Source organism: Hirsutella rhossiliensis (genome assembly GCF_020360975.1).
Source record: "Hirsutella rhossiliensis strain HR02 chromosome Unknown scaffold00005, whole genome shotgun sequence".
NCBI classification, from domain to species: Eukaryota; Fungi; Ascomycota; class Sordariomycetes; order Hypocreales; family Ophiocordycipitaceae; genus Hirsutella; species Hirsutella rhossiliensis.
In genome coordinates, this window is record NW_025408671.1 from 1,609,607 (window position 1) to 1,622,431 (window position 12,825).

Genomic DNA, 12,825 nt, shown 5'->3' on the forward strand with positions numbered 1-12,825 from the left:
AACGACATGGAAGCTGTCCCCGGCCTACTAAAGGAATTCGCTGCAGCAATTGACGCCCTCCATGGTGGTGGAATGTAGATTTCCAAGATTCCCTGGTCAAGTACCGCAACATGGCTCACGCGTTGGAGACACCTCGAGAAACCGTGGTCGAACACTGCTGGGCAGAGGGAGGTTTCCAGTTCGTATCAAGCCGGCCATTGAGCATCGGCTGGCATGAAAGCCTGGCTTGATTGCGGCCCTTAACTTCGGCGGGCTTATGGGTGTTGATGGCCGAGAATGGCGATGGGCCTCGGAAACCGAAGGAATTGGCCAGCAGTCTCGGGATCGATGCCGTGCTCTTGAAAAACGCGCTGCGCTCTCTATAACCTGGCAAGTAGCTGATCCACGTCTCATAACGATGCATGTGACCGCTTCTTATTAGATGCACTGTTATATCATTAATGTTAACTTTTGGTGATTTGTTATGGCAACTTCTACGTCTTCTTGAGCATGTCAAAGACAGCCGGCTCTCCCCCTCCGCCCGCAATCTCGCCCTCCGCCCGCAACAGCGGTCCTCTCTTCAAGGGCGCAATCTCGGTAAACTCGAGCCGCGGCGAGAGATGGGTCGGACACCAGTGGACCATGCCGTACCGCAGCCAGTGGCCGTAAGTGCCGGCGACGTTGTCGGCGCCCGTGTGTTTCCTCCACAGCGAGCCGAGCGTGTCTCCCATGACGCGGACAATGAGGCCGTGGGCCAGCTTGAAGCCGAAGCTCCTCCGCAGGCAGGACTCGACGACGGCGCGCGCGAGCTGCTGGTCTTCGCTGGCGGGCTCGCCGTCGCGCGGCAGGGGAAGCGACATGAGCTCAAGCTGCCGCGCGCCGCTCCAGGCCGTCATGTCGTTGATGAGCTGCGAGCCGACCATGAATTCGATGGCGTAGACGTGCTCGGCCACGTACTTGGGTCCGTCCCAGCCGTCCTCGTCGTCCACGAGGCACATGACCAGCGACATGACCTGGCCTTGGATGATGTAGTCGGTCAGTATGCGGCTGACCTCGTCGGGCCCGTACTTCTTCCCATCTTCCTCAAACGCCATGCCATCACCGCCCATGAGCGGCACGCCTCGAAGCAGCGGGCTGGCGTGCATGCCGTCGGTGCTCGTCTTGCCGCCGTCGGCAGCCCACAGGGCGAGGAGCAGCTTGTGGCAGCGCGCAAAGAGCGGGTTGTCACGGCCGGCTGCGAGGAAGTAGTTTGTGAGGTTCCGCCCTTGGACGCCTCCCGCGTTGTACGAGAGCACGTCAAAGGGCGAGTCGGGACTGCCGATGGTCATGTTCCAGACCCGGTCAAGGTCGCCAATCTGCATCAGGCCGACGTCGGCATAGACGCCGCCGTACTTGAGCAGCAGCGGCCATCGCACAAGGTCCGACGTGTGCTGAGGGGCGTAGTCGCCGCCAATGGTGCCGTCCACAAAAGACTGGGGAAACGTGTCCGGGTCGTGGATGTCGAGGAAGTTGGCCACGTTGAGGGGCGAAGACGGCTCGCGGTCGACGACGCGCACCACCCAGCCCTGCTTGGAGAAGCGCCGATGCCAGGCGCGGACGTTGCGCTGCGTGTAGGGATGCATGCGGGCGAAGCCGCTGTGCCAGAAGAACCATATGTTCTTGTCGTCGATAACGGGCCCCGGGTTCTTGAGGGCTTCGTCGACTTGGGCGTCTGGCCGGAGATCCAGTTGCGCCGGCGGGATGGCGGACACGCCTCCGGGCAGAGGATACGGAGATGATTCCATTTCGTGTGATTGCGCAGTGCCGGATTCAAGCTTCTGGGGAGACACGGCGAAGATCGAGGAGGGAGGTGAGGGCGTGATGGCACGATGAGATGGCGATGTATTCTGTATGCTCTTCGTATTCTGTATGCCCTGGACGAGACTGAACAGGACTCTTATATAAAACTCTTGCCCGCCCACTCTGTTGCGGGGGTTTGTACAGTTTGACTCATCGGCCGTCATTCTCAACCCGATACGAGCCCTATCTCTTCGGTGTGAATTGAGGATGAAAGGGGCCCATAATTGAGAGTTCAATATCCGCAGCGGCAAAACGGGGAACCATCCCGCTCATGGCCGAGTTGACTCAGACACTGGTTCCGGGGGCTTCACATTACCCAGCGCGAGAGGGAGTCATTTTGCATGTAGCTGAAGTGACTCAGACTCTCATTCATTCCGTGAATAGCTCAACCTGCTTCTCGATCCGCGCCAGACAGTCCAGGGCCTCGTTTTCCCTTCGCAACTCGGCCGCTCTCGTCGTGTATCGTTCGTCATCGAGAACTTTTGTCACGCCGATCCTCAGCTTCTCCGGCGACGGCGTCTGCGTCTTCAGGTTGTGCGCGAAGCCCGCCCACTCGCCGCGCATGGCCACCTCGAGCTTGTCTTCCGTCTCCCCGGCAAAGACGGTGGCCACGCCGTTCACGACGGCGTGGCGGAAGGCGCCGTAGCCCGCGTTGGAGATGAAGACGTGGGCGAGCGGGAGTATCACATCGTACGGCAGGTAGTCAATGACTCTGGCGTTGGCAGGCACGTCGACGGCGTCGTCAAGCTTGGCCCCGCGGAGTCCAAGGGCGGCCACGACGAGCAGCTGGTCGCGGCCGGCGAAGGCTTGCAGCGTCGGGAGAACCAGCTCGTTCCAGTTCTTGTTTACCGTTCCTTGGGAAACAAAGATGATCTTCTTGGAACTCGCCGTGCCCCTCGCGTTGTCTGTCACTTCCGGCCACCAGACTGGATACTCAAAGCTGGAGCTGACTTTCCCCCGTGGCAGGCATCCTGCAAACTGCACTGCCCTCGGCAAGTCGGACACGGGATACTCCAGACTCGGAGAGCACAGCATGATGGAGGCGTCGTGCGCCGTGAACCACGCAGTCATGGGGCTGCCCGAGGGTGTGACGGTGCATCCGCACGCATCGAGTGCATGTTCCCAGGCCTCGATCAACGGCCTCAACGGACCCTCGTTGACCAGTCGGTTCAAGGCTTTGTTCCTCAACCGGCCTGATTCGGTCGAGTCTGGCGGCAGCCCAAGCAAAAAGGGGCCCGTGTCTTGGCTCTGTACCATGAGGGGAACCGGGCTTATTCCGATGGTCTTGGGCGGCGTGTCAAAGCCGGCCGGCAGGGGGCAGCCGTAGCGAAAGGGCATGGTGCCCATGTTGAGGATGTCCTCGATGCAGATGATTTGACGGTCGAGATCCCGAGCTCGCAGCCTTTCGAGCGTCTCTGCCACGGCCTTTGCGCGCATCGACAAGCCCTTGTAGAACACGTAGACGAGCTGGACAGCCAATCGTTTTAAGCCAATTGCCATGCTCGCGACGTTTGCTGCCTCTTCCGGGCTCTTGAATTGATGCTCCCAGGCAATCTCGAAGAACTCAGCCCCGGCATCCTTGATCTTGTCCTCGAAGGCTGTTGAACAGAGATATGCGACGTCGTATCCGCGCTGAACCATCGAGGCCGCAATGGCTAGGACTGGGTTTGTGTGGCCTTCGCCTGCAAAGGAGGTGAAGAACAAGAGGGGCTTCTTGGCCGGGGCTGCTGAAGAGGGCGTCATGGTGAGCTGGGTGCTTGTGCGAGTCTGGCCAGGGCTCGATATGCGAGAGAGTGGGATATGCAGGACTTATATAGCTGGCCCGGGAGGCATCTTACGGCTTAGAGCATGCCCGTGCTTCCGGGTCGACTCTCCAGGCGGCGTATCGCAAGCCGGCCACTGCAAGTCCGAGGTGACGGCCGACGTGCACCTCGCCCCGGGAATCAGGCAAAGCCCGCAATCTACCGCCATCCATTGAGACGATGTAACCGTGTGAAATGGACACTAAACCGATTTCTTCGGAGCTATTCGGTCATAAGCCAGCGCCTGCTGAGCCCGAGCTGAGGCCGAGGCCGAGCAACGAGCATACGGCGCGGGCGGAGAGCAGGAAATGTCCGTTTCACTGCCGACGGTCCTCGCCATGGTGGTCTTTTCCATGGTCCAATCGTGCCTCTTCCTGTTTCATTCAAGATGACGATGTCACACTTTGCAAGATTGTGCGCCTTTTGGCCAGGACAGAATAGGACTTGAGATTTTGCACATGATAAACGAGGAATCAAGCAGTCGTAGCCCCGTCGCACCTCGATACCGGTCTTGGAGACAGAACCAAAGCCCATGATGGCTGATGGTGCCTTTTTTGGGGGAATACTTAACGCTCTCTCTTGAAAACAGTCTCACCTTCTGCCACACCGAGGCTTACTTTGCTTTCCCACGTCACCTTCAATCCCGAGACCTTTCCATCGGCTTCTTTTTCGAACTCGGCCGCGTAAACCTGGCCGGGATCGTCCATTTCATCCTGCCAGCTCGCGTACGCAATCCATTTCTCTCCAGTGACATGGTAGAGCCGCATTGCTAGTCTCCACGTCGTATCCCTGCGCTCCGCGATGAGAAACTTCTCGTCCGGCTTTTTGGGGCTTGTTCCTTCGCGCAGCTCCATTGTCCCGTGAGATTCGTCAGAGTACTTTCCCTCGAGGTCTGCTATACTGAACGAAGACGGCAACCGAGATTGGGGTAGGTCTGGATAGGTGATGTTGACCGCGTTGGCAAGCTTCTCTGCAAACTCCTTAGAGCTTTTTATACTCCTGCGCCAAGTCAGCTCCTCTGCTCTCGTTTGTAGAAACCAGGCTGGGGCTTACTTGTCTGTGATATTCTGGTAGTCGGAGGCCGGCCCCTCCAGCCTGTCCGCAATCAACTTCATGGAGAAGGCCTTATTGGCGTCCCCGGACTGGCCGTCGCCATTTGCGAACATGACAAACCCAAATTTCTCCTTGGGGAACCAATAAACCTGTGCCCCGAACCCAATCATGACTCCGTTGTGCCGGTAGAAGACGTGGCCCCTGTATGTGTTTCGATACCAGGCCAACCCATTCAGGCTGATGTCGAAAGCATCGTCCGTGTCCGTACTTTCGATCATTCTCGGCTTCCGGATGTCCTCGTGTACGTCCTTGGAGAATGGCTCGGTCTCGTTAAGCAGACACTTGATCCACTTCGCGTAGTCGAGCACGTTGGAGATGATTGCGGCCGCGCCACTCAAATCATTCATAGGCATTGGCAGGGTCTTTGTGTAATTTTGGGTTACGTTGTTCCAGATGTATCCAGACGCCATGGGCTCTTTCGCGTTCTCGGCGTCCTTGGGAGTAAAGTAGGTCGAGTTCATGCCCAGCGGCTTCCAGATCTGCTCTCTCAACACGTCCCCGAGCCACTTTTTGGTGATGGTCTCGATGACGTGTGACATGACGATGTACATCCAATTGTTGTAGCTGTAATCAGTTCGCGGCTCGTATTTGAGAGGCAAGTTCCTCATGTTTCGAACAATCTCATTAAGGTTAAGTGTCTTGCCGTTCCGCGTCTGCAGCAAAGCCTTGTCGTTGCGGGTCAGCCCGGAACGATGGCTGACGGCATCGTCGAGCGTCATGTGTTCAGTCGCCCAGGTATCGCTAAGGACGAAGTCCTCCTTTATAATAGACGAGATGGGCGTCGACCAATTTTTGGCCAGCTGTTTGTATGTGCCGCTGTGCATGAGGACGGACAGGCAGGCGGCCGTATAAGCCTTGGTCGTGGACCCGGCGTACCAGAGCGTTTCTGGAGTTGCTCGCGTATCAGGCAAGACCGAATACCCGTATCCCTCCGCAAAGTGTAAGCAATCAGATGAAGGTGAAACATGGTTTGCGGAGGAAAGGGGGGGGGGGGGGGGGTTGAAGGGTGGTGGTTTTGGATGTACCTCGGCGTATACTTGGTCGCCGTCAACCACGGCGACGGAGAGCCCAGGAACCTTGAGCTTCTGCAGTGTTTCTTCCGCAAACTTGGCAAATTCGCTGTTGAAGGGGTTCTTGCCGGTCGAGTTGTCTCGCGGCACAACACTTGCCCCGACCTGGTTGGCAGGGGAAATGTTTGCGACGAGACCGCAGAAAAGGACCAGACGCTGGACTTGACGCAGCATGATGACAACTTGTGAGTCTCTCACGACTCGGAGCAGCAGAAAAGAGCGGTGATGAAATGAGTGTCTGATGAGAAACACAAACTGGCACAGGGAAACAGCCGATATATATCCTCGTCAGTAAACGAGCTGCTTCCTGGCGCTTGTAGATTCGGTCAAAGCCTCAATTTGGAAGCACCGAGCGGCTACGAAGGACTGCCCGATGTCGTCTTGGCGATATGGGGTATAGCAAAAGTAGACTGGTTCTCGAGGATTGATGGCAGGCACGCTATGGGCTATGTATCAAATCCAGGAGATTGATTATATGCGGTAGTACGGAAAACGTGAACAAGCTTACACTGTAGGCGGACGATCGCCTCGTTGGCGTACATGTAGCCAGTTGAAAGTCCATGCCGCCCTTCCTTTAAATATTGCCAGCGCTTGTCGGTCTTGCAAGCGGGCTTCGATGTCCCACTCAACAGTTTCATGTGTCTATAGCATTATCGACGGCCCTGCCCGCTATTAGACGTCGCTTCCCTGCCAAAGCTCGCCCCGGCGTTGTTTTATGCTTCTCTCGTCTTTACCCGGATTCGCTTGGAGTTCACGTATTTTAGTCCATTTTCTTCCAGGCAGCTGGCCTGGACCAGTGCTTATAGTTAGTTAGATGCCTACGAAATACCAACAAGGCCCTGAAATCACCCGTTTCGTCGGCGACGTGCCTGTTTCCGTCATTCCTGCTCAGTCGCAGGAAACCAGCATTCAACACAACCCTATCCGGGCGAGGCTTCGGCATTGTCTGTGGCCAACACTTAAGAGCTACTTTCACGAAGCGACGGGCAACCGCTGTGGGCCGCGGCCTTTTTCATTCCGGGAAGGCCTTGCGAGCGCCCCCCTTCGGAGATTCCCCACTAGGCGCGTCCGAGGCCTCCTCCCTGTTCAGAGTGGCAGCTGTTATAACGGAATGGAAATCACTTCTGCCGTGTGGGATGGGTTCAACATTCAGGTTGCTGTTCTTCAGACCCAGAAGTGGCATAAACCACCCAATCAGGATCGCCAACTATGATTAATCCGGCCTATCATGGCCCAGGATGTCATTGGCGGCTAGTTGCAGGATGAGCTGGAAATAGGGGCATTGTCACTTATCAGCCACGAGAGGAAGGCTCGCCAGCCGCGGCTCGCGCAAAGAAGCCTTTCGGAACGAAATTTGGCGACAAGAGAACCGGAGAAGAGTTGGCTATAGAAGAGAGAGAGAGAGTTGGCGACAGTAGATAGGAGACAGGAAGAAGAGTGAGGTCGAGATACGAGACACGGCGAGAGACGTAGGGGTGATAGACGAAGGTGAATTTTTTGAAGATTTTGAATGAAGGATGAATCAAATGAATTGAATTTTTTGGATCTTGATTCAAAATCTTCAAGCTCCAATTTTCGCGATTCAAGTTGGGTTTGGGCCAATTCAGGCCATTCATGAATAGTTTGAAGGAATCCCCTAAACGAAGTGAATTTGGTGTGTACCTAAGCGATTGCAAAGATACCTCGAAAACGCCAATAAGTAGTATATGGTTTTATAGCCTTCTGGGAAGTCTCTCGATAATCTCGAATATTACAAAAATTAACTTACATAAATACTGATCCGCCCGTCCTAGGCAAATGGACCGAAAATAAGCACTTTCAAAAGCTCTGCCGAATCCTCAAAATATATCGGTCCAACGCGTTCGAATCCGCGATTGTACACAGTTACACACTTGTAGAGCCTCAATCCTCCGAAGCCTCCATTGTATCTGGACAGGGGGTTGATATCGCAGACTTATCGGCTTGGGAGGCAGGAGGTTTGGGGGGTAGGAGGTTCGGCGGGAGCCTCGGTAGTAGCCTCGGTGGGAACTTCCGCCGGAGCAGGGGGTTGAGGAGGAGGATTCTCGCCTGAACGCAGATTAGCATATACACAAACAATGAGGGTATATTCACACCATCTACCAGCTTGCCCGGAAATTGGAATGTGGTCTGGTCTTCAAATAATAGAGCGTGCCGTTGTTGGCGGCGTTGTCTCCGTAATGGCGAGAAGCTTTGGCTTGAGCCTGAGCTCCTCAAGTGTCTTCTCAACTATCTCGTGTTTGCCAGTGTGAGATTTTTGAGCTCGATAAACTCAATAACCTCCTCTCTCCTCAAACTCCGGCGTAATCCAGTGCGTAATAATGGCGAAAATAGGCACCCGATTCGGTGCTGTCCAGATATCAAGGGTGAGCGAGATGGTAGCACAATTGTACTGAAGCTCGATCTTCAGCTTCTCTCTGCGTTCCACAAAGTCTGTGTAGATGTGATTGCGTAAGGTTATACGGCTCCTGTACACACAGGTTGTATTGTGAGCCAAGAACATCTCTTGGAAAGCAGGAGTCTCAAGTTCTCAACAACAGAGAAGGGTTGTCGGTGTTTTACAAACCACTGGCGGATAGACTCCTTTGCCGTGAGCCTTGCTCTTTGCCTGGGTCGACCGCTCCATGCATCTACCTCTGTATAATCTCCTCCACCAATGGCGCGGCCGTATCCATTGATTCGACCGTGGTGAGACTCCTTCGTAATACTGTGGGATTTTAAATGGTCTCCCATGCCAGAGGTAACCCCTCGGCGGTTCGATTCAAGGACCTGGAATATCTTCCGAAGAGTAGAAGGATTTTGAAGGCACTCTATACAAGTCCACCGGAACTCTTGGAATATTTTCGGTCCATCCTTGTACTCCGAGTAAAAGCTTCTGTCTATGGCTTCCTCTGCATGTACCAATAAACGTGGCTATTCTTGTCTCTCTTCTTGCGAACATGCTTCTGTTTGTTGTCGGCCCACTTCTTGATAAGTCTGGCTTTCTCTGCGAGCGTCATGTGACTACCGGTACTGTTCAATGGCGGCTCTGATGTATCCGCGTCAGGCATGTCATCATCTGACTCACAGTCAGGATGGCCCGGGGGCGCGCAGACAATCGTATCTTTGCCAGTCGGAGGAGGGGACGAAGGAGCCGGAGTTGTGCTAGGATCAGGGCGCGCGCGCGCGGGATTCTGAGGGTTGAATTGAGGGCGTTCAATGCGGGCATAACTCTGCGTTGGCAATTTACGCCGGGTCCTAGGAGCAAAGAAATTCGCTGCGGCAGCTGTTTTCGATTCAGCAGGGGCCATACTATGTATCATGTTATAATTAGCTATCGGTTGGACAGTAATGAAGTTTTACCTGGTCTAGGCTAAAAGGCTCGAGAATGGACGTGAGACAGGTAGTCGGGACGACACCAAATAACCCACAATAAAGTATAACGGAGTCGAGGTTGAACGGGTGGGATAGGTCGTCGGGCAGGACGTTGATTCGGGGGCCGACCCGAAGCCGCTGTCGGAAACATCGAAGCAGGAATTAGGCGAGATCGTCGTAAAATAATGTCGTGGCAGTTGTCGCGAAGACCGTTGCCCAATGCAGGCAAAAATGTGGGATGGGCTGACGACCGTGTCTTTCCGACAGTAGAATTAACAGGTGGTCAATTGAGCGCGAATAACGCGTCTAAACGCGGCTAGTTGGCACAACATATCCTTATCATGCAGATGTTTCGGTACTTTCTGATCGGGCTAGTTTGTGGACAAGCAAGTAGCAGTCATATTGGGCTCGATGAGTAGATAAGTCCCTAACAGTCTCCAAATCGCGAGATGACGCAATTCGTGTCACGTCCAATTGTTCGCGCAGTATTGAGACGTTGAGGGATCTGAACGCGTTTTTCTAATCAGTTTGCCGGAGGCTGTTTAACGGTATAAGTCTTGTATTATATTTCAAAAATTTGGGCTGCCGAGCTTAATCTGTGCTTGAGATGTAGTTTTGCAAGTAGCAAATGACCGATCTATTTATTGCCTTCAGGATGATGTGGCATTTCTTGAGCAAATGTTAAGCACAGATATCGAGAGTTATATCACCCGAACCAGAAAATCCAGAACATTCGAGTGATACTACATTTAAATGGTGTGCATTATAAAATGGCACTGTTCATAAGCTTCATGGTTTTTTTGATACTCCGTATAGGGTGGCAAGACTGCTGAAACGGTGGGCGTATCAGGCACTGTTAGGGTCGTTATACCAACATATATGGACGCCCTAACTACCCCACTTCCAACCCACTGGGATTTTCCCAGTGGAGTGTGGACGGCGGAATCCAACTGAAACACGCACAACAGACTTTTAAATACGCAGTGCGTCATCGCATGGGCGGCCGATTTCGAAGTTACCATGTCCGCGCGGGGCGAACCCCTTGCTCCTGTCAGAACGGTGGTTCTGTGGCGTGCCTAATGGGGAAAGTGCATTGTGGAATCTATTGGTATTGTGGGAATCATGCTCGTCAATTGTATCTAGATCACACGGTCAGCATGTGGCCTTAGGGTCACGTGTGCGGCTGAGGCTTGCGTGGCTATATCTTCCACGCTGGCCTCTCCTCCTAGATAGAAGACAATCCTCATAGCATAATACGACACACCGGTTGAACGACGTTCCCAGTTTGTCTCATGCTCGAGCCCTGCCAACAGGTATGATGGGGGTCAAAGCAGCTTGTTTCTTGATGTGTACGTGTGTGTCTGCTTGTTGGAACGGCGCAGCAGGAAGGGCGGCATGGGTCACCTGCCAGGTCACGTGGGGCATTCAGCCGAGATTTCTGCGGGCCCAAAAGGGGCACATTCCTAGCCGGAAGGGGGCAACACACACATCGCCTTTACACACACACAGCCGTGCATATAGCTCCAATTGACCTCTTCTGTGTGCCCACTATCGTTGCCACCTTCCTCATTCGGACGAGCCGCAGAACCGCTGTTTCTGACACTGCTCAGAAAGAAAAGGGAGGCCCTTGGTGGGTGGCTTTGGGCATTAGCCCATTCCTCCCCTGTATGCCCCCTTGGCTGGCAGCTGCGAAGCGGGGTGATCCTTTTTTTCACCGTATATTTCGACCATATCGCCATTCATTCAAGATTTTGATGAATGAATTGAATAAAGACTCCTGATTTTTGATTCATCGAATTTGAAGACCTTACCCGATTCGGCTTCATTCAATTCAAGGGTCCCGAGGCCGATTCGACTTCAAAATCTTCAAATATCAGCCCTAGAGAGACGTAGAGCATTATCGTGAGTGAAACCGAGACAGAGCGTCGGGGAGGCAGGCTAGGCCGCTGGAGGGAGATTTTGTTTAAAAAGGCGCAAACTCAGAGGGCGTGGAGAGACGGCAGGGTTGAAGAGAGATGTGAGTGGGTAATGCATGTCTGGGCGAGTGGAAGGCTCGGAAAATTTACATGTGCTACCGGTATAAGTCGTAGGTATAAACAGAATAAGGAGTATATTGGGAAGTTTTGACTTGATCGTCTTCATGAAATGGAGAACAAGAAGAGAAGAGAATGTGCTATTCGAGCCTTTGGCAGTTGATTTTGAGGATGATGAGACATGTTGTCATGTTGTATTGTTTCGTTTGATGCTTTAAAGTTTAGAGAATATTCTTGGGCGGACGTCGGGCGCGCAGTGGTCGGGAAGATATCGACGCGGGAGGTCTGATAGAGCCAGAGGCGGATGTGTCTTGGTGATTGACCTGTTCGGTGTCCGTCTCTGACTCTGCGGGGTCTTCCGGGGACAGAAAGGAGGAGGTATCGGATTTGGGGGAGTCTTGACCGTCATAGTCGGTGATTATGGTGGAAGTTTCGGGAGAAAGTCGCCGTCTCTTGGTTGGGGTTTGGTAGGGATCGGGCAATGACCGACTTGATGCCAGCATAAGGGGATCGACTGGGCCAGAAGCATGCGGCGTGGGGGAGGCGGGGCTTTGGGCGGCCTTGCATTTCTTCGTAGAGGTAAACCTGGCCAACGCAACGCTATAGTCCGAGGTATTGCCGACCGCGCTCTTGGGTGTCGTCGGCAGTAGTTGTGTTGCAGAAGCCTGGTCGGACATGGCCTTGTCGTGGAAAGTCCACGTGTCGGGGACGACGATGAAGATATAGTCTTGGTCGAAAGCCGGGGCATGTTTCATGATCTAGTGATCCAGTAAGCCGACGATTTTGCCCGTACAGGTGAAGAGAGCTTTCGACTGGAACTGGCTGTCGCGCCTCTCGGTTATCTTCTTACATAGGGAGGTCCAAGGATTAGCGTGAATGGGGAAGATGACGAAAACTTAGAAGGGGTGAAAGCCCTTGAAGGGGGTTTTGCCGGGAATCCCAGGACAAATAAAGGTAGAGAGCTAGACAAAGCCGCAGCAGCTCAGCTAGGTGTCGTTAAGGGCCGCAGCCGAGTTTCCATGCAGGAGGTCGCGGCCGGAGCCGATAACAGGTCCCGTGAAGGAGACAATAGGTTATATCGTTGGGAAAGTATCCACCGAGCTAAGGGTGCGAGTGACAATTCTATGGATATCGTTAGGGAGGGCAGTGGCGACAGAGAGATTTAGAGCATAGACTCACGGTTGGTAGCTATGATCGCGGACTATAAGCGCGGGGACGGTATATTCTATGATATTATCATCGTCCGACTCCAAGCCATCACGTCGCTCGATTTCCCACGTTAGGGCAAAGGGATAAACACGGCCGACCATAAAGAACCATTGCTCGGTCTATTCCGAGGAGATTATCTATTGGTTATATATAGAAATGTTAAGGCTAAAGAAGATGTAGGTCGATGGATTGCCAGTATCTAACCGGATTGCTGCATACTCCGGAGTCGACAGCCATGAGGGCGTGGGAAGGAAGACCCTCGCTAGGGTTTCTGCGTTGAGCCCTTTGACACGATGCTCATTCTGGTAGGCGAACCTAGCCGGGCAGCCGGGCTGGACAAAGGCCATCATGGACATGTCGGCGCCAGCATTTTCTGGCTGTCAAGAGGTTGCCGCGGGAGGACGAGGT

The 12,825-nt window shown here is 53.9% G+C and overlaps 4 protein-coding genes across 4 annotated transcripts; all 4 read right to left on the bottom strand.

Annotated features, from left to right (window-relative positions):
• Positions 1 to 473: 473 nt before the first annotated feature.
• Positions 474 to 1,763, bottom strand: HRG_05353 (capsular polysaccharide synthesis protein; the record flags this gene model as incomplete). The annotated part of the gene is made up of 1 exon (XM_044863824.1): positions 474 to 1,763. One exon carries the CDS (start codon positions 1,761 to 1,763, stop codon positions 474 to 476), a length of 1,290 nt encoding a protein of 429 aa, XP_044720356.1.
• Positions 1,764 to 2,187: 424 nt separating this feature from the next.
• Positions 2,188 to 3,561, bottom strand: HRG_05354 (UDP-glucuronosyl/UDP-glucosyltransferase; the record flags this gene model as incomplete). Its single annotated transcript, XM_044863825.1, has 1 exon — positions 2,188 to 3,561. One exon carries the CDS (start codon positions 3,559 to 3,561, stop codon positions 2,188 to 2,190), a length of 1,374 nt encoding a protein of 457 aa, XP_044720357.1.
• A 625-nt stretch (positions 3,562 to 4,186) lies between these two features.
• On the bottom strand, positions 4,187 to 5,977 carry HRG_05355 (beta-lactamase domain-containing protein; the record flags this gene model as incomplete). The annotated part of the gene is made up of 3 exons (XM_044863826.1): positions 4,187 to 4,619; positions 4,674 to 5,662; positions 5,759 to 5,977. The coding sequence occupies 3 exons, from the start codon at positions 5,975 to 5,977 to the stop codon at positions 4,187 to 4,189; spliced, it is 1,641 nt and encodes a 546-aa protein (XP_044720358.1).
• A 5,452-nt stretch (positions 5,978 to 11,429) lies between these two features.
• Positions 11,430 to 11,963, bottom strand: HRG_05356 (uncharacterized protein; the record flags this gene model as incomplete). The annotated part of the gene is made up of 1 exon (XM_044863827.1): positions 11,430 to 11,963. The coding sequence occupies one exon, from the start codon at positions 11,961 to 11,963 to the stop codon at positions 11,430 to 11,432; it is 534 nt and encodes a 177-aa protein (XP_044720359.1).
• Positions 11,964 to 12,825: the final 862 nt, after the last annotated feature.